The 27,412-nt window shown below is 43.9% G+C and overlaps 1 protein-coding gene across 5 annotated transcripts in view; it reads right to left on the reverse strand.

Moving 5' to 3' along the window:
• Positions 1-27,412, reverse strand: part of STIM1 (stromal interaction molecule 1) — a 198,327-nt gene that overhangs the window by 11,340 nt on the left and 159,575 nt on the right. For all 5 annotated transcript variants that reach the window (XM_072794362.1, XM_072794363.1, XM_072794359.1 and 2 more), the window contains exons 4-8: positions 27,048-27,159; positions 23,497-23,612; positions 12,325-12,502; positions 8,118-8,295; positions 224-391 (exon numbers count right to left, since the gene is read on the reverse strand). In XM_072794362.1, the coding sequence (XP_072650463.1) occupies positions 224-391; positions 8,118-8,295; positions 12,325-12,502; positions 23,497-23,612; positions 27,048-27,159 (752 nt within the window). The remainder of the gene's footprint in view (positions 1-223; positions 392-8,117; positions 8,296-12,324; positions 12,503-23,496; positions 23,613-27,047; positions 27,160-27,412) is intronic.

A 27,412-nucleotide genomic window follows, 5' to 3' on the forward strand; every position in this document is an offset into this window, starting at 1 on the left:
TCCACCAGCTTCATCTTTCCAGAAGCAGGTGGGAGCACACCCACACCCTCATTCCCTCCTACAGAAATTTGAGGACATCATCAGGAACTATATATCAGGGAGAGAAACAGAACCTAGTATGGGGTATCTTACTGTTCAAGAGCGAGGCGGAGGGGAGGAAGCAGGGTGGGTGAAGGAAGCAGGCCAGGAGGAAAGGAGGGGACAGCAGGAGGGTATATCTCACCCCCTCCTTGGCCACCAGCAGTTGCTTCTCAGCATTTTGCTTCTTGATGTTATAGTACTGCACCTCCACCTCGTGTGTCAGCTGCAGCCACTTCTGAAGAGCCTCTGGTGCATACCATGAGCTATGTGATTCCAGTTCCTTCTCTGCTTTCCTGAGGGCCTCCCGAACCTGTGCAGCCAAGAAGATATGATCCATTTACTGCTACCAAGTCCCTCTCCAGTACCTCTGTCTGATACCACCCATCTCAGTTCTTATCTGCTACCTCATGTGAGCTTCCAACCCTCTCAAGGGGAAGAAAGGGCAAGGATTATTCTAATTTATATACCACAAGGAGGCAAGCTCAGGGGAAAGTAAACTACTCAAGGTCGCACAGTCAGTAGTGTCAACCAGATCTCAAATTGAGATTTGTTTTGCTGCCAGACCAGAGCAATATTCGCCACACAAATAGCTGCCTCTCCTGGCCAAAAGCCAATCTCGGCAATCCTCCCTGCTCTCTTGAGGGGCAGGTCAGCTTAGTGAATCATCATCTTTCTGAGAGTTGGGGTCTGTGCTTAGACCTCAAGACATCACAGTGTGACAGAAAAAGCACTTTACTGGGAACCTGGAAATCTGGTTCTGGTCCCTGGTCTGTCACTTAGCTGGCCCTGTGACTCTGAGCTGCCGATAGCAGATCTCAACTCAGTGTGAGGAAAGACTTTCTCCCTTGCAAATCCAAACCAGTTAAGGAAGGGGTAATCTCAGGAGGAGGTATGGGAACAGCTCAGTTTCATTAAAAATGATTGCTACTCTGGGAGGGGGTTGGCCTGAATGCTCTCCAGGCTCCTGTAGACCATAGGCTTGGTCTGTGATTCTCCCATTGAGCAGGGTACCCTCTACAAAGTGAGCGGATAATAATCATGCTTACTTTTAACATAGGCATTCCCAAAAGAGGCCAAGACATGAAATAACCAATGTGTAAGCAGAAATCTCCTCAGTGATTTCTCAAGCAAAGAGCATACAACGAAGCAGGCTGACACAAAGCCCTGAACATGGAAGGTCTGAGATTACACACAGATGCTATATACACTGGATACCTTGCCATCTCACCCAGAGCACAAGTACAGAGAAATATCCTGATGTGAACTGTACTTTATGAACCAAGGAGGCTGTGAGTGGAACTATGTTCCTTGTTATCTACCCCATATGCTGTTTAAGCACAGCAGAAGCCAACAACTTCTCAACTTGTATGTCAAAGGCTCTTTCCCTCATCCCCACCCAAGGGGTCACCTACATTGCATGGACAAGGGTGACCCCCAAATTCTCCATCTGGAAACTGACCTTTAGCTGGTCAGAATCCCAGAGAAAAGAGATTGAGAACCCTTATTATGGCCAGCTTCAGCCAACAGGGCAAATAACCCAGAGCAGGCCCCCGAGGTTCTCTCCATGGCCTACCACACCTTTATTCCTTAGAGAGCCAATGAGAGGACCAACCTCATGGTTTTCGTTCCTTGAAAAAGAAACTATCGCATAGCCCACCCCTGGCTTTGTAGATTTAAAATGAAGAAAAGATACCTTAGAGTCTAAAACACCAAGTCTGAAAATGTATGATCAAGCTCTACCTTGAAAAGAATGAAAGGAATGAAAGGAATGAGGAATGCTAAGGGGAAAATGGGAAGAGAAAAGAAAAAAGAGCAGAGAGAAGTGTGACATTGGGAAGGGCTGGCCTAATAGACTCAAAACTATTGAGAGAAATATTTACAAAATAGGGAACAGGAAACAGGGGCAGGGGCAGAGGTTGGGAGGTGGGGGAGAGGATGATTGGAGGCAAGGAGACAGGGACAGATACATCATGCCACACATAAGGAATAAATGCCTGAAGGAGGTAAGAGCTATGGCAAATCAGAGTATTATTTTATTCTGTGGCTATGGTTCTCAACCTGCCACACACTGGAATCACTTGAGGAACTTTACAAATACTGCTATCTGGACCCAAACCCAGATTCTGATTTCAGTGATCTAGGATGCTGGCCTGAGTATCAAAAATTTCTAATGCTCTCCAAATGACTCTAATAAGCAGCAAAGTGAATAACCATTGATCATGTGCTTTACAGTGTCACACCTGACTTCCACTTCCCCATAGGATGCAGTGGGTCATGGCAGAAGAATAATTCGTATCCAACCCAACATCTAGGAAAAGCTAAGTTACAAAAATGATGAAGTTCTTGAAAAACAAAATGATGAATTTGTCTTGAAAGCAAATTATTGTAATTATGAACATTTTTCAAAGACATCAGAGGGCTATAGAAGCAATAAGGACTAGGTCTATAGTTCTCCAAGTAGGATCCAGGGATACTTGAGTGCATCCTTTCAGAGCATCTGTGAGATCAAACTATTTTTATAATAATACTAAGACATTATTTACCTTTTTCACTCCCTTTCTCTCACAACCAAACTGCAGATTTCTCCAGAGGCTACAGGATGAGTAATATCATAACAGATTGAATATAGACACTAATGTAAGAATCCAGCAGTCTATGAAGCCAAATAGTTAAAATATTTGCAAAATTGTAAAAAAAAATCACTTCTCATTAAATTATTTTTATTTTCAAAAATGCAGTCAGTTTTCAAAAAATATTATTTGTGCCAATACATAAGGAGTTTAATATGAATTAGTAAATTTTTTTAAAGATTTTATTTATTTATTCATGAGAGACAGAGAGGGAGAGAGGCAGAGACATAGGCAGAGGGACAATCAGGCTTCATGCAGGGAACCTGATGCGGGACTTGATCCCAGGACTCCAGGATCACACCCTGAGCCGAAAGCAGACACTCAACCACTGAGCCACTCAGGCATCCCAAAATAGTAAATTTTTAAAGATTATTTGTTTTTTGTTTTTTGTAGTAGTCTCTACACCCAACATGGAGCTCAAATTCACAACCTCGAGATCAAGAGTCACAATGTTCCTCTGAATGAGCCAGCCAAATGCCCCTGAATTAGTAAATAGTTTTTAAATTTTCAGTTTTAACTTCTAACAAGGTAAATAGCAACATATTTCCCCTTTAAAAATGTTCCTTGAAGTCCTAAATAATTTTTAAGAGTGAAAGAGTCCCGAGACCAAAAAGTTTGAGAACCAGTGGACTAGATGAACTAAAAATCCAGAGAGAGGGGGAAAAGTCTTTCTAGGGGGAGTTCACAATTGTCAGTCATTTTCTTCCATGGAGGCTTTTGATGGTTCTGGGTGAGAGCTGATGCCTGGGTGTGGCCCAGGCAGTGGGACTCCACTGGGGCCCCGAGAAACCAGCCTAGCTTTTGTTGGTATTGTGGTACTAGTATGACAGATTGGAAATTGAGATGTCTCAAACATACATCCAGTTTTCTTCATTGAGCATTTATTGAGTTCTGGGGCTATTCAGGAGAACACTTAGCTAGGCCAAAGGGTGGAATAAGATCTTCAATAACTTTATAATGCTTAGGAAACAAAATACTGCATGAAGTAAGGGACCTTCCTCAAACACACTGATGGTCCTCCCCTTAAGATAGCTGCAAAATTTTGAAGCTGTGAGGAGCAGGGGGTCAAAGAGCTAAATTAAAATCCTCCAAGTGACAGACATGAATCTCTGACAATCTTTCAGGGATCAGGAGAAAGAAACTCACCAGCTCTCAAGAAAAAGGAAGGGACATGCCTGAGAAACTGGGACAAATGAGTGCTGGAGCAAGTCTTACTAAAACTACAACCCAGTTCCAACATGGCTCAATTTCTGATTGGCCTGCAATGATTAAGTCCTCACCCTACATACCTAATAGAAGAAGAGGGGAGAGCCTCTTTTTGATGAAGGATAAAATCACCTGGGGCCTCTATTATTATTTTATATACACTTTCCAGCATTTAATAACAATACAATAAATTACTAGACATGAGAAGAGGCAGGAAAATATAACCAATAATCAAGAGGAAAAATAGGCAGTCCAAAAAGTGATCCAAACGTTAGAGTTACCAGAAAAGGACTTTAAAATAACTATGATTGAAATCTTAAAGAAAATACAGAGAAGATGGACACAACAGATGGAAACATGAAAATTCTGGGCAGGAAACTAGAATCTACAAGAGAGTAAAATGAGCATTCTAGATCTGAAAAATGTAGTATCTGAGAATAGTATCCCACTGGATGGGTTAAACAGAGCAATGCTCACAGCAAGAATACAGGACTGGAGAATCAAAGATAAATCAATAGAAAATAACCAAATCAAAGCACAGACAGAAAAAAAAAAGACATAACTAAGCATAAGAGATGGGTGGACTCCAGTTAAAAGGTCTCATATGACTATTAGATTCCCAGAGGAGAGGAGAGAATGGAGCAGAAGCAATTTGTTAATATGAAAGAGAACGTGAATTCTGCAGCCAGTGGGCAAAATGCTCTGTATGTGTCGATTAGGTCAGATTGACTAATCATATTTAAATTTTTTACATCCTCACCAATATTTTTGGCTGCTTATTATTGACAGAGTTGTTTAAAACTCTCTAATTTTTATTATAAATGTGTCTATAACCCTTTTAGTTTCTTCAATTTTTGCTTTACGTATTTTAAATCTATATTGTTAGATGTATGCAAATCAAGTCCTGTTATACGTTACTGTTGGATTCACACATTTATCATTCTTGTCTCTAATAATACTTCCTGCTCTAAAGCTTGCTTTGTCTGATATTAATATAGCTACCCTTGCTTTATTTTATTCTGTGTTTGTATCATATACCTTTTCTCATCCTTTTACTTTTACACTTTTTGTATCCCTAAAGTGTGCCTCTTTAAACAGCACATATCTGGGTTTTATTTTTTATCCAATCCAACACTCTTTGCCTTTCAATTGTATTGTCTGGTCTGTTTGCATAAACCAAGTCTCAACACATTTGAAAGAACTAAAAACATTGACTATATGTTCTCTGGCCACAGCAAAATTAAATTAGAAATCAATGAGAAAGATAACCAGAGAAGCCCTCAAGTGTTTAAAAATTAGGCAACACACTTAAAATAACCATGGGCCCCCTCAAAAAAGTGCAATAGAAATTAGAAAATCTTTTACACTGAATGATAATGAAAATATGAAATACCAGAACTTAGTAAATGCAGCAGCTAACGCAGTGCTGAGCTGGAAATTTACAGCTCTAAATCCCAATGTTGGAAAAGATTAAAAATTTAAAATCAATAACCTCTTCTTCTACCTCAAGAAACTAGAAAAATAAGGGGCACCAAGCTGGCTCAGTTGGTGGAGCATGCAACTTTTGATCTCAGGGTCATGAATTTGAGTCCCAGGTTGGGTGTAGAGATTGCTTAAAAATAAAATCTTAAAAAAAAAAAAAAAAGGCTAGAAAAATAAGAGCAAGTTAAAAATTTTTTCAATGGGCATTCCACGTGGCTCAGCAGTTTAGCGTCTCCTCCTCTCCTTCCGATCCTGGAGACCCGGGATGGAGTCCCACGTTGGGCTCCCTGCATGAAGCCTGCTTCTCCCTCTGTCTGTGTCTCTCTGCCTCTCTCTCACTCTCTCTCTCTTTCATGAATAAACAAATAATTTTTTAAAATTTTTTTTCAAGGTTAAGATTTCTACACTGAAAACTATAAAACATTGCTGAGAGAAAATTTAAAAGACCTAAATAAGTGACAGGATAAACAACGCTCATGGATTGGAAGAACTGTTTGGTTAAAATGTCGATTTTCCCCCACATTAATCTATAGATTTAATGCAAAAACAATAAAAATCCCAGCAAGGCTTTTTGGCAGGGAATAGAGAAGAACAATAAAATGACAAGCTAATTATAAAAATGCAGGGGATCCCTGGGTGGCTCAGCAGTTTAGCGCTGCCTTCAGCCCAGGGCCTGGTCCTGGAGTCTGGGAATCGAGTCCCACATCTGGCTCCCTGCATGGAGCCTGCTTCTCCCTTTGCCCCTCTCTCTCTCTCTCTCTCTCTCTCTCTCTCTCTATGTCTCTCATGAATAAATAAATAAAATCTTTAAAAATAAAAATAAATTAAAATGCAAAGAACTTAGAAGAGCCAAGGCCATCTTGAAGAATAAAGCTGGAGAACTTACTAACAATATCAAGCCTTAGTAGAAGACAATGTGGTATATGGATAGACAAATGGACATAATAAAGTCTCTACCCGAAAAAAAAGAACCTTGACTTCTACCTTATATCATACACAAAAACACAAATATATAAAGAACTCTTACAAATCAATTATGAAGACAGACAACAATTTTTAAAATGAGATTCCCAAACAAAATGGTCAATAAATTTATGAAAAGGTGTTTCTTTTCATTAGTCGTTAGGAAAATGAATATTAAAATCACAATGAATACCACTAAATCCCTACCAGAATATGTAAAATTAAAAAGCCTAAATAAAAATACAAAGTTTTTAAGGTTGTAGCTCAACTAGAATGCTCACACATTGCTTGTGCTAGTATAGACTGGTCCAACCATTTTGGAAAACTGGCAGTTTCTAATAAAGCTAAATATTTAAATTCCCTATTATACATCCAATAGAAATAAGTGCTTATGCTCACCAAGAAACATGTGCAAGGAGGTTTATAGCAGTGTCATTCATAAAAGGAAAAAAAAAAAAGAACTGCAAACAACTCAAATGTCTACCAAAAGGAGAATAAATAGAGTATTCCCATACAATGAATTATTACTTAGCAATACAAATAAACCAACTACCACTACACACAGTAACATGGATGACTCTCACAGACATAATGCAAGTGAAAGAAACCAAGCATAAAGAAAAATACTGTATAATGCCATTTATGGGATCCCTGGGTGGCGCAGCGGTTTGGCGCCTGCCTTTGGCCCAGGGCGCGATCCTGGAGACTCGGGATCGAATCCCACGTCGGGCTCCCGGTGCATGGAGCCCGCTTCTCCCTCTGCCTGTGTCTCTGCCTCTCTCTCTCTCTCTGTGACTATCATGAATAAATAAATAAAATCTTTAAAAAAAAAAATGCCATTTATTTGAAGTTCAAAATCTGGTAAAACAAATCTGGTTTAGAGATTATAACCATAGTTCTCTTTGGGTGGAATATTGACAGGGGGCAGAGGGAAGCAAAAGTGAGCCTTCTGGGGTACTTAGAAGATATTCTGGGGGTGCCTGGGTGGCTCAGTCAGTTAAGTATCTGCCTTCAGCTTAGGTCATGATCTCAGGGTTCTGGGATCGAGCCCCATGTGGGGCTCCCTGCTCAGCAGGGAGTTTGCTTCTCCCTCTCCCTCTGCCGCATCTCCCCACTCAGACTCTCTCTCTCTCTCTCAAATAAATAAATAAATAATATCTTTTTAAAAAAAGATATTCGGTATCTTGATCTGGATGGTGGTTATACAGGCACATGCTTATGTGAAAGCTCTCCAGCTGTATATTTATGATTTGTACACGTTATGTAAATACTTCGATAAAAAAGGAACAAAATAACTGTTATCCCCTATTCTTTGAAAATCACAGTGACCATTTTTGGGGCAACTTTTCCACTACTCTTACTGGTAAGAGTTCAGTGACTCTTTCTTTTTTTAAGATTTTATTTATTTATTCATGAGAGACACAGAGAGAGAGACAGAGACATAGGCAGAGGGAAAAGCAGGCTCCCCACAAGGATCCTGATGCAGGACTCGATCCCAGGACACTGGGATCACACCCTGAGCAGATGCTCAACCACTAACCTACCCAGGTACCACTCCAATGACTCTCTCTCTCTCTTTTTTTTTTTTTTTTTCCCCAGCCTCCAGTTGACTCTTGAAGATATTCTTTGAGCCAGATTTCAAAGTCCTCACTCATGAAACTTCTAGCTAGTCTTCTGGCCCTAGCACTTTTCCCATCCTATCCCCCCCAACCCTGCCCCCTCCCTGGGCATCCAGGAATTTGTATACTCTCCTACCTGCTCCAACTCCTCCTCGGCGTATTTTTGGCGGCTCCTCTCATTCTCAGTGCCTTCTCGCAGCTCTTTCAGCCGCTGGGCTTCCTGCTTGGCAAGGTTGATCTCATCACGCAGCTTCTTCTCCAGATGTACCTTCTCCACCTCTACTGTGCGGTGCTCCTCTTGGGCCTTGTGCAGCCTGGGGGCGATGCAGGCAGGTGGAGAAGACCATACAGGGGGTGCCAGCCAATACACCACGAGTCGTGGCATCAAAGAGATCAATGAGGGCTCTGGCACTGAGAAATATTCTCCCTGTTTTGTTGGCTGACTCTGAGTTAGCTCAGGGCCAAAAGAAACCACTGTGGCTACCATGTTTCTTATGTTGGCCACCATTTTTGCTGCCAGTATTCAGGCTGTGTTCCTGGGTATCTGAATCCTTCCTCTGAGGTGTCTCATATACTAAGATCCTAACAACTACTATTTTACAGGGTATTTCCATGTGTCCTCCTTGCAGATAATAATATATCATTATCAGCCTAGTAGGACCAATCTGGATTTAAGACTTAGAAAGGGTAGAACTGAGACTAGAATTCCAATCTACAGGACTCTAGAGCCATAGTTATTCCTCATATCTCAAGCTATATGGAAGGTTCAGTAAATGTAGAACACCCTGCTAGCTAGCCCAAAGATCCAGAGAAGGCACAAAGGCTGAGATAGGACTGGGGCGGTAGCAGTGGGATAGTTAGGAAAGACAAAAAAGGAATCATTGAGTAGCAACTCTGAGAGTCCTAAGTACCTGTTCCCAGAAGCATAGAAAAATGAAATTCATGCCAAAAGGGCTGGGCAGGGCTTGGGACAGCCCCCTGCTGCCCCCAAGCCTGAGTTTCCATTCTAAGTATCTTTCATGGTGGGTAAGATATCAAGGGCTCAGTTATAATGAAAGTATACCCTTATACCCACCCACACATTCCCTGTTCACTGACAAAACCACCTAGCCTCCTTCTTTCCTCCCTTCCTTCCTCTACATATCTAGTTAATCAACTCTTTGATTCATCCATTCATTCAACAAGTACTCTTTTGAATGCCAAGCTCTAAGATGAGTGAGAAAACTGTCCCTGCCACTGAGGAGCTTACAGTCTAGTCCAACACAGACAAGTAAACAGATAACTATACACAGTGTGAGAAGTTCTAGAACAGAGAGATATGCAAGATGTTGGATGAGCCCAAAGGATGAAGTGATCAACTCTGCCTAAAAGGGGTCAGGGAAAATAAGAGTTTGCTAATCCCTCTGGAAGAAGGGAAGGACTTGGCCACTGACAGGTCTTCCTATCTTAGTAAGAAACACCAAGCAAATAGGGACCAGGGTAGGAGGTGAAAGGATGATGAAGAAAGCAGTGATCTATGGCTTAGACACGAGATGCAGAAGGATACGCTACAGAACACAAGGGATGCCCAGAAAAGAACACTGACCACTGAGCTAAAACAGAAGAGGCCGAACCAGAACTCAGCCTCTAAACCCTGCCAAGTCCAGATCTGTCAGTGGCTGAGGCCTCAGACGAGGTGGTGGGACAGGGAGAGATGAGGGGGAAAGCTCTGGGCTGTAAGTTTCCTGCTGACAATCTGCAGTCTTCCGCCCACTTTGTCCCGGGAGAGAAAGCGAGTCGAGCATCCTCGAGGTACACACCAGGTGGCGCTACAGGCATGGCTAAAACCGAATCAGAGGCGCCATTTCCTGCCCCCACTCCTCCCTCGAATAGTGTTCTTCTGAGACCCAACTGCCTGAAATTACACCATTAGGCATGCAGTTCTTCACTAAACAGCAGCCTCTTCAGGAAAGCCTCTGATCTGTCAGCCTTGTCCAGATAATAAGGAACTCCTTTAAAGTACAATCAAGAAACCTGACCAATGCTTATAGTCCTAACAAGATTTGGTAGAGATGAAGATCAATAAGTACTACTGGGAGCAGAAATGAGCAAACACATGCACAGTCAAGCCTTGCCCCACTCCATCTCCTCCACAGAAGACTGAGAATCGTGAAGGCAGCAGTCAACATGACAAGTAAATAAATGAGGCAGCCTGGCTGCCAGCCCTGGCTCCAAATAGCTGTGTGACTATGGACAAGTCTGTTCCTTATACCAGGCCTGTTTCTTCATTTCTAAATGGGAATCAAAGTCCTTGCCTCAAAGAATTATCTTGAAATCCAATGAAATCCTAACTGGAATGCATATGTAGCATTACATTTATTCACCCAAAGTATCAGGAACTCTGTTTAAAAAAAAAAAAAAAAAAAAAAAGCTGTGCAGTGGCGGGCAGCACAGACCCATTAGGGTAAGAAGGCCGAGGAGGAATGCATGTGGACTCTGGACATGGTCAGAGGAAGATTTGTGTATGCATGTGTGTGAGCCTGTCTCTGAGTGTGCACACACATTTGTTTCTCTAAGTGCCACAGTGGTCACGAAGCTCTGGAGGCCCTTGGGGAGCAGGGAGGGCCGGGAGCTTAGTTTTATCCCCAAACTTGGAATGTCTCCTGCCTAGATTCTTTGCCTTTGGAATGAAAACAGTACATGCTTTTCAGACAAATGAAGAATGGGGACTGCCCCGACAGCAACATTTAGCCCCATTTGGCAAGGGGCCGAGGAATAAGGAGCCCAGAAAATTAGCTACGAATCAGTTCAGAGATAAAACTCTGCTTGCCCTCTAGAAACTCAACCAATGGAAATGAATCTCATAGGGCTGCCTTTATTGAGACAGCTCCCTGTGGGTATCAAAATTCCTGGCTCACTACTTACTGCTATGTGACCCTAAGCAAAGCACTCACCCTTTCTGAGCCCTCATCTCCTCAACTCTACCCACCTACCTAACACAGTTGTATGATTAAAAAAATAATGCATTTAAGTAGTTAACAATACCTAGCTCACAAGAAATCCTTTCCCCAAAGAAAGAGTATCATTTAAAAGTCACAGAACAGGGCCAGATGTCATTTCCTTTTTACATAGATTCCTGCAAAGACTTCCCAACTGGAATCCCTAAGCTGCCAGAATAACTTTCTAAAAGACAGTCATGAAGTAGATCCCTCCTCTTCTCAAAAACAAAACAAAGCAACAAACTGATGATCTGCATTAACTCTATACTGCCTTTTGCATCTTACTAAAACTTCTCCATGTGAATCTTAAGGAGCCAGGGATCTGGCCTCATTCTCTATATATGCAACCTTAACTACCAAGAACCCCTTCCCCATCTTTCAAGGCTGCCCTCTGGAGTCTACATCCACTATCTCCTGCCTCTGTGCCTTTCCTGTTCTTAGATTCCTCATCCCATCGGCAGGCACCCAGTCACTGCACTGTTTGCATTCACTGCTCCTTCCTATGTGTGAGCTCCGTTGCCCCAGGAGCAGTCAATTCCTTATAATCCCCAGCACACCCCTGGTTTGTAAACCTCGGGAAGTACTTAGGTTAATTTACTGGCTGACATCTTCTTTTCATGGCTAGATCTATGGTAGTAGTATTTAAGCCAGTATTTAAACAGAATCCAACTATCAGAGCCAGAAGGCCATTAGCATTCTCCTAATTCAACCCCTTCCTGTTACTGATGAGGAAATAAGTCCCAGAAGGGGAAGGGGATTTACCCAAGTCACATAACAAGTGAGTACTTCTGAGATTTAGATTCCATACAATAAAAAATTAAGGACGCCTGGGTGGCTCAGCAGTTAAGCGTCTGCCTTTGGCTCAGGGCATGATCCCAGGATCTGGGATCGAGTCCCATATCAGGCTCCTTGCAGGAATCCTGCTTCTCCCTCTGCCTGTGTCTCTGTCTCTCTCTCTCTCTTATGCATAAATAAAATCTTTAGAAAAAAAGAAAAAATTAAAAGTATCAGGAAGACAGACTTGTGAGGTTTCCTTGGGGAACAGTGAAAAACAGTTAATTTGTCTATTTCTATGGGAAGGATGACACTTTGGATGCAGGAAGAAGGACAGAACGGGCAAGACATCCAATCAGGGAAGCTCAAGATCTCTGACAGAAAAAAAACTTTTACCCTGGGGAGAAATATTTGACTGCACAACAGCAATGGCAGGAACCTATGCCTGCAAAGCCATTATGGAAGTATGGCATAGCCCAGGCAGCCACTTAGGCCTGGTCTTGGGGGCAAGATGCCCCACAACCTGGGTGGAAACAGGAGGCTCCTGAGACTTGGCAGCACCATGGCTGTGGGGGAAGGGAAGGACCTTACCTTTCCTGGAGGTCATGCAGACTCTGCTCAGCTCGGTGTAACCCCTCCAGATCCTTCATCATCTTCTTCATGTGCTCCTTTGAGTAACGGTTCTGGATATAGGCAAACCAGCAGCCACCCACACCAATAACAATAGACACCACCAGCATGAAGTCCTTGAGGTGATTATGGCGGGTCACTGCCAAAGAGGAAGCCATGGTAAGTCAGGTTGTCCGCTGCAAACTTAGCTTTCAGACTCCACTGCATCCCCTCCTGCATGTAGCCTTCCCACTCCAGAGGAATTATTCTCTTCTTAGACACACACTTGCTACATACTAGTATAGTAAGCTCTCTGCCTACTTTGGAAAACATGAGAGGCCTAAGAGTGGTACAGGAAGCTTATTAAATCATACGACCCCAGTAACTTGTGCCTAATTGGGACATCCTAGCTACCCTAGCCTACAATGAGCCCACGCACCCACATGCAATGGCTTCTGTCTTATGGGCTAAGCAATGCTGGAGTGCTAGAGTACAGAGAAGGGGACAGTTGGTAAGAGTATAAAGCAATATCGCTAGAGCTTGAGGCCTGGTTGTGGGACTGAAGTTTCTGTAGGAGCTGGGTCTCCTGGACAACCTGGCTATTCTAGGTACGAGATGCAGAGCCCAGATCAGGTAAAGGTCTGCAAGTCATATCCGTGGAAAAGCATCTCTAGGCTGTGGCTCAATCCAGAGACCAAGTACAACAAGAGTAACATCAAGAGGTTGGAATATATAAGATACTGTACATGCCAGGAATCGAGGCGCAGATCTACCTCCAGAGAATGCCTGGAGGCAATCTGACAAAGTGTTGGTGGCTGGGGTTCAGAGCAAAACTGAAAAGCTGAACAAGGAACAACACCAGAAGCTAAGTACAAAAGCCATGTCCTGAGAACTGAGCCAACCAGCAGAGGGCCACTCCCAGAGCCTGCCATTGTTCCTCACCTACCAGATCTGGGCTCTGAGCCACAGCACAGGAGACCAGAAGAGACACAATAAGGAGAGTAGGGCCGCCACTGGGGCCCCTACCTGGGTTGTATTCAACTTCAGATAGAGAAGCCGTTGGCTCAAAGGAGCCCCAGATGTGGGAGTCAAGGAGGGGAGAAACAGGGAAAGACCTCCTGAGCACAGCAGGTTACCCTCAGGTTGAAGAAGGGGGAAGGGGACGGATGGAGAGAATCCCAGGGCCTGATAAGGACCAGGGGCTGAGGTGAATCCAAAAGGATCCAGGGGGAGCCACCAAGTCAAGGCAGGGCCTAGATGGCAGGAAGAGACACATGTGGCTGGAAACTGCATGAAGCTGAGGCCCAGTTGGACAAAAGGGTTATATTCATAGTTCCTGATTGAAAGCCGAGCAGCAGGACATGGGGACGGGTGTGGGATCAACGACAGATTAGCACATTCTATTTCCATCCAAGGGAGGGGAGTTACGAGCTCCGAGGTGGCAGCCCTGACTTCTCTATGTTCATGCCAAACTCTCACAGAGAAAACTGAGGGTCCCTTGGTGGCTGTCCTCTAGCATCCAGGTAGGCCAACCCTTCCAACCAGAGGCATGTCTTCACTCTCCTGTCCTTCAGGTCCCAAGAAGAGATGTGTCTGCAGCACAGTGAACCACCTTTCTTTCTGGAATACACCGGCCTCCTACACAGCTTCTACCAGAGGCTGGGGTGTTCTTCATCTCCCCTGTTTGTTGTGGTCTTTTAATCTAAGCTTCCCAAGGTTTCGCAACTCCAACACCCCCTTGACATTCCTACCAAAAGTCAGAGGTCTTCCTGTTCAAACAGCACCTGCCCCCTATTATCCCCAATACTCCAAAGTGCTGAAGGTGGGCATGTGGAGTGGGCGTCTATCTGTTCTATTCGCTCTCTATCCTACGTTGTCCAGATCAATGTGGGACAAGAGTCTATTATCTTCTCCAACTTCATATTTTCATCCAAGTCAGAAATACAAATCCTGAATGACCAGGGCCACGGATAGGATTTGATAGTCATCCCCCTCCTCTAAGGCAATACTCTTGCACCTATCAGTACCCTCTGGATCTCTTCAACCAGTTTTAACTCCACTTAAATATACAAGCATCTACTCCACACACCCTTGTCAAATTCATGGCTAGAGCTCAAAGATACTGCCTGTCCCATCTCATGAGCTTCCAAGCTTGGCAGGAAGAAAATGAGCCTAATTTAGCTGATTGATTCTGTGGCCCCTAGTGATCATCACATGTCTGTGTACCAGTGCCTAGCACAGCGCTGGTCAGCTCATGGACAGATTCAGTAAATATTTGTGGAATTCAATCTTTACTGATAAGTATGATTGTCTCCGTCTCCTTAACCCACACAGGAAAGGAAAGGAAATACAGAAGATATATAATCTATCAGGCAAGGTGCTTATATCCACCAGTTTGGATTCTCACACCAACTCTAGAAGGCAGGGTATTTGTATTCCCACTCTAGAGACCAGAACACCAAGACTCCATAGGAGCACTGCCTTGCTGGAGTTCATGAAAAGTGACAGAGCTGAGATTCAGATCCAGACTTGCCTGATCACATGGTCTTTCTGCTACACCCCACACTCTCATTACAACTTTCCTACTTGTGTAGACGGACTTCTGCTTTATTACATGCAAACATCACTCACCACAGAGACGATCCCTGTAGCCTGAGTGTGGCTGTAAGAGTTCCAAAACCTGAGTTTTTCTCCCAAAGAACATCCTGGGAGCTGACTGTGGCATTGCCATCAGGACAGTGAATACCTGAAGGCCAAATGCCAGGCCTTTATGGTTAAACAGAAGGCCTCATGTAGACATATTCTTGTGCCATGGAAAGAAGCATCCTACACTGAGTCTTAGGGAGTCCGGGTTCTATGCTTGTCTCTGCCCCATCCGGATCTCTGCTTCCTCAGCCCTAAAATCCATTGTCACACAATTACTAACGAGATCAAGTGCATAGTTATGAATGAGAGTGCTCTGAGGTGTTCTGGAAATCTTCAGATGGACATTTCCAGTAGGTAATTAAGAGGAGAAGTTTAACACTGGAAGAAGATGTGAGAAATATCAGGTCCCCTCAGTGGAGCCTTGGATTGAACCCCATAGTCCCCAGGGAATCTGCGACGTTAATTTTATGTGTTAACTTGACTGGGCTAAGGGATGCCAAGAGAGCTTTCTGGGTGTGTCTGTGAGGTTTCTTTAATAATAGATTAGTATTTCTATCAGTAGACTGAGTAAAGGAGACTGTCTTCACTAATGTGTGTGTCATTCAATCATCCTCAGGCCACTGAGAGCCTGGATTGAACCAGAAGGTGGAGGAAGGATGAATTTGCTCTCTCAGCTTCAGTTGAGACATCTGTCTTCTTCTGCCCTCTTACATTAGCACTCCTAGTTGTTGAGTCTTTGGACTCACACTGGGACTTATGGCACCAGCCACCTGATTCTCTGGCCTTTGGGCTTGGACTTACATCATCAACTCTCCTGGTTCTCAGGCCTCTATATTCAGACTGAATAGTACCACTGGCTTTCCTAGTTCTCTGGGTACAGATGGCATATCATGGAACTTCCTGGCCTCCATAATCACATGAGCCAATTTCTATAATAAATCTCCTCTTCTCTCTCTCTCTCTCTCTCTCTCTCTTTTCCAGATTAGGTTTCTCTGGAGAACCTTAACATAGAATCTATAAACTGTTATACCAGAAAAAGAGGGGAAATGGGAGAGTCTAGTCCCTGCTTTACTAATGATGTACTTCTCCCCATTATAATTTCATTCCCATTCTTCACTTCCTACCACCTTCCCAGTCCCATACAGGCTACAGAGATATTTCCATTCCTTCTCTTCTAACTAGGATTCCCTGACCAACCCACTCTTTGGACAGGTAAACATGGGATATCTACTGCTATCTCAAGGACTCCTCTGTGTGTTTTTCAACTTTCATGGTGATCGCCTTCTGATAGTCTGTGAGTTCCTTGGGACCGGGGCACAAGACTTATTTCTCTCCAAAGACTCCTACTTAGCACAGAGCCTGACCAGAGCAGATACTCAGCAAAGGTGGAAAGGAAAGAAAAAGGGAAGAAAGAAGGCAGATTTTAGCAGGAAAGAGGGTATAATAAAAAGTTCATGTGAAAGGACAAGGAGAGTATGACTAGCTGTCCTGCACAGCCTCTACAAGAGCTCAGCTCTCAGAACCCACCCCCTACCCAGCAAGCACAGCCAGGGCAGATGGACCCTGGAGCTTTCATGAGAACAGGTGTGGCTGGCTAGGTGAGGAGAGCTAACCCAGGGAAGCTGGCTAGGACCTGGGGAGCCAGAGGGTGGCAAGATTCCCAGCCTGAGTGCTACAAATAGATTTTAGCAAAATGAGGTCAATTGTTAATACAATCAGGCCTTAGGCAAGGGAGGAGGATATAAACAAATGAGATGCTATCATGTTAAGAGATTCAAGAGTAATCAGGTGAGAATTTTTAGGGTACAGTTAGCGCTGAGAAAGTGAGCCTCCAATCATTATTGCTTTCTAGAATCCCCTCTCCTCATCTATTCCCTACACCTTCTCCACTGCCCACAATACCCTGCCCCTGGCAGATAAACCTATCCATCCTTACTGCCAAACTATGTGCTAGGAATTTCTTTTGTCATTTACATAGCCTACTGTGCTAAGGTCTATGATGAACCTATGAGAACATTCTTAGACCCTCTTGTTTTCTGGTTATAGTCCAAAAAGTGCTTTGGCTGACTCACCAGTTCACAGAAGACACTCCATAGTGTTCTTCCCACAACCAAGCTGGGCCAGACTCTTCTCCCATCTCCCCTGTCCTATAGCTCTGTAGAGGCCCAGCCTCCTTCTGTAAAACTTCTAGCATATATTTCCTGACACCTACTTATTGCTGGGCCATATGCTGAGTTATGACAACAGATGAACAAAGCTGTTTCTACCCTCAAGGACTTCCCAGTTTAAAGGGTAACAGGAAAACAGATTATTTCTAAAAAGGGGGAGTGGGGAGTACAAAGGGCTATAGGATCCCAGAAGAAAATAAGAGGGAGGGTTGAACATGCCTGGGAAGAGTCTAGAAGGGCATTCTGGAGAAGGCTTGAAACGTGCATTGAAAAAAAGAAAAAGAGGGTAAGGATAGGGCTGACAGAGAAGAAAACAAGCTTTGCTGGAGAGGAGCCACTCCTGCTTCCAGGAGCCTTCTCCCCATTATCTGAGCTGCTGAAGAAGGAAGACAAGGTGTAGGCTTGCTGTCTTCTCCACAACCCACCCCCCTCTCACCCCAACAACTGCTCTGCAGGCCTCTCTCTACAGTCTTCTCAATATCCCTGCTGAAAGCTCAAAGGCAGCTCTAGCCCCTAGCCCAGGATTAACCACAGTAGGCACAAGCTAAAAACCGTAGTGACCATTTATTTATTTAGGGGAAATTAGGACATAGGGAACCTGAGGAATGTACCCAACGTCACAAAACCATTGAACGATAGAGCGAGTTTTGATTTCAAATTGAAATTCTATCTTGCTAGCTGTACCAGAAGTGGAGGACAGGACAATGTAATACAGAGAGCAATGAAACAGAAGTCACAAACTGGGTCTGAATGACCTCTAAGAACTCACTTCATCGAGCAGCCCCGGTGGCACAGCCGTTTAGCGCCACCTGCAGCCTAGGGCATGATCCTAGAGATCCTGGATTGAGTCCCATGTCAGGCTCCCTGCATGGAGCCTGCTTCTCCCTCTGCCTGTGTCTCTGCCTCTCTCTCTCTCTCTCTCTCTCTCTCTGTATGTCTCTATGAATAAATAATCTTTAAAAAAATAAAAATAAAAAAATTATTAAAAAAAAAGAAAGAACTCACTTCATCTCCTGAGCCTCCATTTCTCTGAGAAATTACCTGCAGAGGAGGAAAAGCCCCCTCAATGAATGAGCAGATGCCTCCACTGCAAGCTGCCTTGGGACTTAGCGTGTCAGAGCACACCTAACACCTGCCCCTGGCACTGTTAGGAGAGCCCCAGATAGATACGCAAGCCTAGAGCCAACTCTGCCGGTGGAGAAGACCGTAAAAGGCCAGGTGCTGCTCTGCAGTTCTGGTGGGAGGGCTGAGATGCCTTTGACTGTCAGAAAATAGGCCCTGAGGCGCTCCATTGCCTAGCCAGTCTGATCCTTCTTCCCCATCCCCAAGTTCTGAGGCTGCTGTGGACAGATGGACCCTGATCACTCAGCAGTGATCTGTAGCCTTCCTGGCTACAGCACAACAAACTTTTGATCTGAGATTTCTCAAGCTTTGACTGATGGCAGATTTTCACTAAGGCTGGGCAAGGTAGTCATGGCTGGCAGCTAGCTGAACCTGGTCCAGGTTCTCTGGGGTGTTTATCTACTACCTGCCTTCTGGTGAGCCCAAAGAACCACAGGCTCAAGAACTCATCCTAGGTGTGGAATCAGGTCTGCAGCACCGGCCATCACTCTAAGTCCTGCATGCGTGTTGGGCAGGGAACAGCAGTGAAGTAGGGATTTTAGCCCATGCTCAGCTGGGAAAACAGAGCTGGAGGGACATAGATCAAGGGATTCTTTGCAGTTACCCACCACACTGGGCTCCATCCTTGTAGAAGTCTCCTGGCAAAGAGCTTCCTAGTATTTTCCTCAGATTCCATCTGGCAATTTTCAAAAATTTTCTTTAACAAGCCATCAGGAAAATAGAAAAATAGTATTTGCCATCAGAACAGGTGTGGGATTCCAAAACCTTCACCCCCAGGAGTACACTGAACTCTATCAGTGAATGAGGGAGCCAGTAAGAGCCTTAATGACCAAGCCCATCTTACAAATAAGGAAACCTAAAGCTAGGTAGAACTGAATTGCCAAAGGTTACTCAATAAGGCAAGGGCCAAGCACCGATTCCTAAAAGTACAGATTACAGACAGCAGAAGGAACAGGCTTCTTGTTTTTTATCCTTTTACCAGGACCCTTATCAATCAAAGGGTTTCCTTTCAAAACCTAGGGAATGTTCACCTGAAATGAATCAAAGATCCTTAGCTCAATTGTTTCATTATACAGATCAAAAAACACATCCTGAGAAAAGTGACCTATCCAAGGTCACACAGTGAGTGGAAATTTGGAAGAGACCCAGGTACTTTACTTTCCTAAATTTTATAAGTTCTCTAAATGGAAGTCTAAGAGTTACAAAAACTCAAGCTCCACATGTTTTATTATTATTAAGATATAATTCATCTACCCTAAAATTCACTCTCTTTAAAATGTACAATTTAGGGGTAGCTAAATCATCTGAGTGACTCAGATGATTAAGCACCCGACTCCTGGTTTCACTCAGGTCATGATCTCAAGGTCCTGGGATCAAGCCCAGGTTTGAGCTCCACACTCAGCATGGAGTCTGCTTGAGATTCTGTATGTCCCTCTGCCCCTCCCCCAACTCATGCATTCTCTCTAAAAATAAAAAATCTTTGAAGAAAATAAAAATTGGTGCATCCAGGTGGCTCAGCTGATTAAGCGTCTGCCTTCAGCTCCAGCCATGATCCTGGGGTACTGGGACTGAGCCCTGCTTTGGGCTCCCTGCTCAGCGGGGAGTGTGATTTTCCCTCTCCCTTTGCCTACTGCCCACCCCCTACCCCACCCCACCCCCGCTTGTGATTGCACTCTCTCTCAAATAAATAAATCTAATTAAAAATAAAATGTACAATTTAGTGGTTTTATATTTACAAGGTTGTGCAACCAGCAGCACGATTTTAAAACATTATCATTACCCCAAAACAAAATCCTATACCCACTAGCAGTCACTCCCCATTTCTCACTTTCTCCAGGCTCTGCCAGCCACCAATCTGTATTCTATCTTTATGGATGTATCTATTCTGGATACTTCATATAAATGGAATCACACAATAGGTAACCTTTTATGTCACTCAGCACACTCTCCAGGTTCTGTAGCATGTATTAGAACTTCATTCCTTTCTGTGGCTGGATAATGGTCCACTATATTTATATATTCACATTTATTTAGTCATTTGTCCACCTATGGACATTTTGGTTATCTCCACCTTTTGACTACAGTGAACGGTGCTGCTATGAATATGTGTACATGTACTTGTTTGAATGCTTGTTTTCAATTCCTTGGGCATACTCCTAGGCCTGGAATTCCTGGGTTATATGGTTACTCTATATGGTAACTTTTTGAGGAACAATCACACTGTTTTCCACAGTAGCTGAATCATCTTACATTATCATTATCATTAGAAACATATGAGGATTCTAATCTGTCCACACCCTTGTCAATACTGGTTATTTTCCATTTTTTGTTGCTTTGTTTTTGTTTTTAAGGTACCTAACCTAGTGGGTGTGAAGTGTCTTCTTAGCTCTAGTACCTCTGTTCGGCCTATCTCAGAAACATTGTTCTCAGCTGACCAGCAGTCAGCTGACCTCTGACTTCCCATAAGTAAGGTCACATATAATCTACAGGATATTTGAAAGGAGCCTAGGAGAAAATACCCCTCCCCATCCTGGTATGAGTCTAACCTACTACATTAGGGCCCCTCTTGCTGACTCTGACGCCCTGGGCCCATCGCTCTGCACCTAGGATTCTGTCTCCCATGTTTTCCAACCCTGGCTGATCTTTCTGGTAGAATCATTGCCTATTTTAACCTACAGTTTCTAATGCACCCTTTCAGATATGATAAATCCTATTTTAATACAGATAACAGTCTGATAGTATGTCTCAGAAGACTTTCAGGCTGCTAAAGGCCTCCTCTTCCTGGCAGGCAAAAGAATAGAGCCTCTGCAGAAGTAGACGAGCTTTGACTGCTGGGTTTGATTCTTCTGATGCACGTGTTCTTGCTGGTGTATACAAAGAGAGGGGCGTAAGCTGTTCATAGGAACAGTCTGATAAAGCTCCTTTCCATCTTTTAAAACTCAGCTCAAGAATGATCTTCTCCATAAAGCTTGCTGGACTCTGAAAATTCATCCCTACTTGGGTGCTCCCAGATGAACTCTGTTAAGACTTCCATGATAGCTAGGACACTGTATTTGTTGGTCATTTACTCTATTGTTGACAGGCCTATCTCCATTTAAATGGAACTTCATGGGATCCCTGGGTGGCGCAGCGGTTTGGCGCCTGCCTTTGTCCCAGGATCGAATCCCACATCAGGCTCCCGGTGCATGGAGCCTGCTTCTCCCTCTGCCTATGTCTCTGCCTCACTCTCTCTCTCTCTCTCTCTCTGTGACTATCATAAATAAATAAAAATTTAAAAAAAATTTAAAAAAATATATAATAAATGGAACTTCATGAGAGCAAGGACCCTGTCATTCATATGGGTATACAGTAGTAGCTCAATAAATGTTAGTGAATGAAAGGCCTTTGCTCAGTACAGACAGTGAGCCTCATATAAAGGCTAGAGGCATTCATTGTGTCCTTTATTCAAAATTTGTAAATGAATGGTAAGCAAAAATGTGTCCTAAGACCAAAAAGAAAGAAATAAAAACAAGCAAGCAAGAGAAGAGAAAAGAAAAAGAAAAAGAGTCTTCTCCCATGTTGCTTTGTTTCACATTTTCAAAAGATACAGACCTTCTAGAAAAGGCAAAACTATGGGAAAGGAAAAAAGACCAGTGGATGTCAGGAGTTGAGGAGTAGGGAGGGATACATAAGTAGGACACAGAGGATCTAGAGGGCAGGGAAACAGTCCTATATGATACTGTAATGTTGGTGGATACATGTCATTATACATTTGTACAAACCCACAGACTGCAACACCAACAGTCAACTCCAATGTAAACTGTGGACTCTGAGTGATGATGATGTGTCAGTGTTCATTAATTATTGCAAATGTACCACTCTGATGGGGGCTGCTAACCATGGGGAAGGCTATGCATGTATGGGGGCAAGGGCATATATTAAAAAAAAAATTGTGTATCTTCACTCAATTTTATGCAAACCTAGAAATATTCTTAAAGTTTATTAAAATTAGAAAAAAAAAAGTACAGGTCCATCTACTTCTATTGAGACATCAGCTTGGGCACGTGCCAAGTCAAATGCATGGATGGGAAAATGTTCTACAGCCTCTGATCTTGCTGCCAGCTGCTTCTCTGGACTAGTTCTTGGTTCTATAACATTCTGCTGCTGGCATCCTCAACCAATGCCAGTGGCTCCCAACGGGCAGGAAGTGGGCCCAAAGAGCCTGCTTGGTGAAGGCTAATTTTCTAAGAAATCTTACCACTTTTGTTCCCCCTGAGTTCACTTAGAATAAGAGAAAGGATGGCAGGGTTGGCCATTCCCACCTTGGAGATCTCCAGGAATTAAACTACTCTCAAGTAACCCCTGGTGGAAAAAATTACTCCTTCCTTAGGCCTGAGTGTGTCTCTATGATTCCATGGAAGCCCACTCAGTCCTCTCTCTTGACTATCCAAGAACACAAGAATATTCAGCATCAGTTTATACGCTCTGCATGTCCACAGTAAAAGCAAAGAACAGCTAAATGGCATTCAGACCCTATGGGTTACCTGTTATCCCTGAGCATACCATTCATATTTTAGCCTTTGTATTCTTGCTCCCATTCTTTCTTCCACCTAAAATGTTCTCGCCTGCCTCCTGCATGGAATAAAGCCCTACCTATCCTTTTTTTTTTTTTTTTTTTTAATTTATGATAGTCACACAGAGAGAGAGAGGCAGAGACATAGGCAGAGGGAGAAGCAGGCTCCATGCACTGGGAGCCCGACGTGGGATTCGATCCCGGGTCTCCAGGATCGCGCCCTGGGCCAAAGGCAGGCGCCAAACTGCTGCGCCACCCAGGGATCCCAAGCCCTACCTATCCTTATAGGCAGAGGTCACATGCCCCCTCTTCCATAGGATACCTTCCCTAATCCTCCCTCTGGACCTCAGAAGCAGTGTGTACCCCTCTGGAACATTCACTGTATCCCTTCAGGGCAGAATAGATCTTCATCCAGATCTTCCTATAGGGTCCAGCATAGCACTGGCACAAAGCAGGTATTTTCTTAATGTATCTAATGAATGGACCGTGATATCTGGCTGGATTAAAATATAAAACTATTTGAAATCTCTGATTTTCATTTCTCAGTGGAAAGAGTGGAGATGTTGCCTTGCAGGTATGCCTAGGTGACCCAGGCCCTCGACCTAGCCACCCCAACAGCCTTAGGTTCCATGGCACATCAGCAGCCCTTCTCTCCACAGGACTCACAGAGAGGAGGCCCGAACAGCACTGTGTCCAGGGCCTTCAGCTGCAGCTTCTGCCGATGGCTCCGGTCTGTCATCTTCAGCACAGTCCCTGTCATGGTGGTGTTGGTCACAGCAAGCCTGTTGAAGCAAAGAGTAGGGACTCAAGTTTCCCACCAGTGAAACCAGGTAGGAGATACTGGTAGGATTACCCACCTCCCCCCCAGAACACTTCCATGACTTCTAGCTCTTGGTGATAGCTCCCCTCTGTGCTCTACAACACAGAGTCTATACCAGCGGTTTTCACCACGGAGTAAGGAAGGACACATCACATTTACCGAGAATATGTTCACCCTTATCATCATCATACATCATCTCCTCAGAACCCTACTCTCTGAGGATTATCCCTCTGTGACCATTCCCACACCCAAGTGTAAATTTTCTGTTGTGTTTCTCCTGCAAGGGATTATCCACCATATACCTGTCCCCACACTCTCACCATTTGTAAATGCATTCCCCTGCCCAACCCAGGTCAAAACATCATGCCACATGACCCAATGATTCTGAGGGCCTCAATTCCTAAACCACTGCCATTAAGTATAAACCTACCGATGACAAACACTGCATTAGTCTTGTTACCTTGTATTTGAGTGCAATTTACTCCCAGATTATTGTAATTTTTTATGACCTTCAACATACTATTCATGATAACTCTAATAAGAGAGGACTTGTAAACAAGAAAATAACCCAGGAAAAACTGGACTTTGTTTTTTTCCACTAGAACACAGTGGGTATAGGAGGAGATGGGTGTAAGATATGAAAGGTTATCAATCCACTGGTCTGGGTCCCATACATGAGCATTTACCATTATCCTACTCCATAAAGTTAGTGCTCTTTGCTGATGCATAGCTTTGTCTCCTTGGGTAGAAAAGAGGCTTCTGACATAGTGGTGTGCGATTTATACTCCTGCCTGGGCATGCAGGAGCAGCTACTTCCTTCTCTAGCCCTAGGAAGCAACGAAGCCTACCTAATTTAAGAGAAGCAGTGAGACACTGTGATGGGGGATAAGGGGCAGGAGAGCTAACTTCTGGTCCCAAATGAGTCAGCAACTCACTTGTCTGATCTCTCCTCTAGGGCCGCATTTTCCTTCTGTGTAAATTTATGTAAAATCAGACACTTCCTACAAGCCTGAGAGTCCTTGGGGTTCCTCTTTAGAGAGAACATTTCTACCAGGTGTACTGGCCTTCATCTAACTGATCAAAATAAGTGTCATCTTTTCCACAGTCCATTCATCAAAGAAAACTATGAACTGGAATATTATCTATTTCTGAGCAATGAGAGAAATGAGAAAGGAGCTAACATTTACTAAGCAACACCTGTGTATCTTGCACTGTTCTGACACTTCACATACAAAACCTCATTTAGTCCTCTGACTTTAAGAACACAGTTCTCTCATTAGCTTCTTCAGAGATTAAAAAAAAAAAAAAAAACTGAGACTTAGGGGCACTGGGTGGCTCAGTGGTTGACCGTCTGCCTTTGGCTCAGGTTGTGATCCCAGGGTCCTGGGATCGAGTCCCATATCAGGCTCCCTACAGGGAGCCTGCCTCTCTTTGCCTGTATCTCTGCCTTTCTCTGTGCATCTCTCATGAATAAAATACATAAATTCTTTTTAAAGAAAGAAAACTGAGACTTAGAGTTGAGTAATTTGCCCAAAGTCACACAGCAAGTAAGCGGCAAAGGCAGGAAATGAATTCAGATCTTCCAGATTCTTCCCATTATACCATGCTGCCTAGTGGTGGGCTGAGAACCATTGCCACTTCATCTCACACTCCATGCACTGAAGGCTCCTGCTGCCACTAAGGTGCCACAGCATGGCTTCCTCTACCCTTCTGCCTGGCCTGGCTGGGTCTGGCCTTGGATCTAATCCTAGCTACAAGAAGGCTAAGTGAGCCCATGACCTGATAACTGACTTCTTATCCTATGTTTTAAGTTTTAATCTAAGCCAGAGCTATCCCTTAAGATGGAAGTGGCCAGGAATCCACAAGGCAATACTGCTATTTCCATGGGTAATGAGAAAGAAACCTAAATCCTGGAGCTTCATGGTCAGTCATCTATTTAATTACCTGTCTCTTTCATTAAACATGGAATTCCTCAAGGTAGCTGGAGTCTAATGCATTTCTTTGTCCTCAAGGCACAGGACAGAACCCTGCCCTGGAATAGGTGACTGGCAAAGTTTTGTTAAAGAGAACTACCCTGAATACTTCCAGGAAGCTTATCTTCAACTACATGGGGCATGAGGAAGATACAGTGGAAAAATCAGGGCACTTAGTACGAGGTAGATCTGGGATCAAATCCCAGCTCTGCCACTTACCATTTGGATAAGTCAAAATATCTGAAGTTCAGTTTGCTCACCCAAAAGGTGGGGTAGTTAATTCCTTCCTCCCAGAATTGTGAGAAAGGATTCTATAAGAAGATGTACCAACATCAAGATTATTACTCTCTCCAGAATAGGGAGAAGCTGTGAAGAGAAGGCTGCAAGCAGCAGAGGAGGGAAGAGCCAGCAACTAGGCCTGGACAGCAGTGTCCGGTAACTCAGGGGCTGGAGGCTGCAATGTGTGGGCATTCCAACAGCTCCACCTTTCCCCTTTCCCCTTTGCTGAAGCTCACAACCAGATGCACCTACGCAGTAAGATGACAGATTATACATAATCAGCACTTACCAGACAGTGAGCCCTTTGAGGGCAAGGGCAGGCTGTTGTCATCTTTATCCCCAGCACCCAGCACAAGTGCTTGGCACAGAGCAGGTACCCAGTAAATATTTGTCAAATGAATAAGTAAATGGATTAATGACTGAATGACACATGGCACTAGTTTGACATAACAAGAAGCCCACGCAGTCCTCTATCCCTTCCCCTCTCCCACCGCAGGCCCTGGCATACTGTGCCTGTGAAGGAGGCAGAGTCAGGGCACCACAGCCCTTGAAAGAGTCACTCCAGAGAGGAGGCTGGGGCCGAGGGAGTCAGACCCACCTCATACCACTTCTTTAGAGCAGATATACTGCATGTGGATAATTCAGGGGAGGCTAACAGAGCCCTGAGGCTCCTGGGCAATAGAAGAGGCAGCTGCTGGGGGAACAGCAAAGAAGAAAGGCTTTGAAGTCTACCCAGATCGAGGTTCAAATCAGTTTTGCTTCTAACCAGCCAACTTGGAAAAGTTACTTAGCTGTTTCTGCCATCTATATTCAATAATACCTACCTTACAGGATTGATGTAAGAATTAAATGGGATACTGCATACAAAATGTTGAATATGAGTGCCTGCCATGTACTAAGCATTCGATAAATGACAGCTATTAGTACTATTCCCAGGCTCAACAGAAATACTAAATAAGAGAATGGATGTCAAGTGACAGTCATGCTTTATAGCAAGTGCACAACAGATGTGAGAAGAGTAGAAGTCTACAGATTGTCCTGAAAGTAGAACCTCACTTAACTGACCAGAGCAACCTGAAAGTAGGCTAACCCCAGCCTATTCCCTGCCCCCCTCCCCAAGTGAGAGAATCCAGTCTCCTCCTGACCTTGGCATGGCATGGCCACTGAGCTGCAGCTTCCGGAAGGTCTCCTCATATTGAGGCAGCTCCACATACGTGATCAGCCACTGCACCACCTCATCCACGGTCCAATTGTACACTGTGGGAAGAGACAAGCAAAGCCTTGACTCCAGAATGCAAGCACTACTGCAATTTACCATCATAGTCACATTGGCCTTCTCATTGCCTACCTACTTATGTGTTTACCATCTCCCTCTCTCACAAAATCCTAAGTATGAAAGGAGTACATATTGTACTTTTTATTTGGCCTATAGGGGATGGACTTGCTCTTCCACTATTCCAGTATTTGGGATGAAATAATCCTGAACTATAATATAATAGTGATAATAGGG

Source organism: Canis lupus, chromosome 23, assembly GCF_048164855.1.
Source record: "Canis lupus baileyi chromosome 23, mCanLup2.hap1, whole genome shotgun sequence".
Classification (NCBI taxonomy): domain Eukaryota; kingdom Metazoa; phylum Chordata; class Mammalia; order Carnivora; family Canidae; genus Canis; species Canis lupus.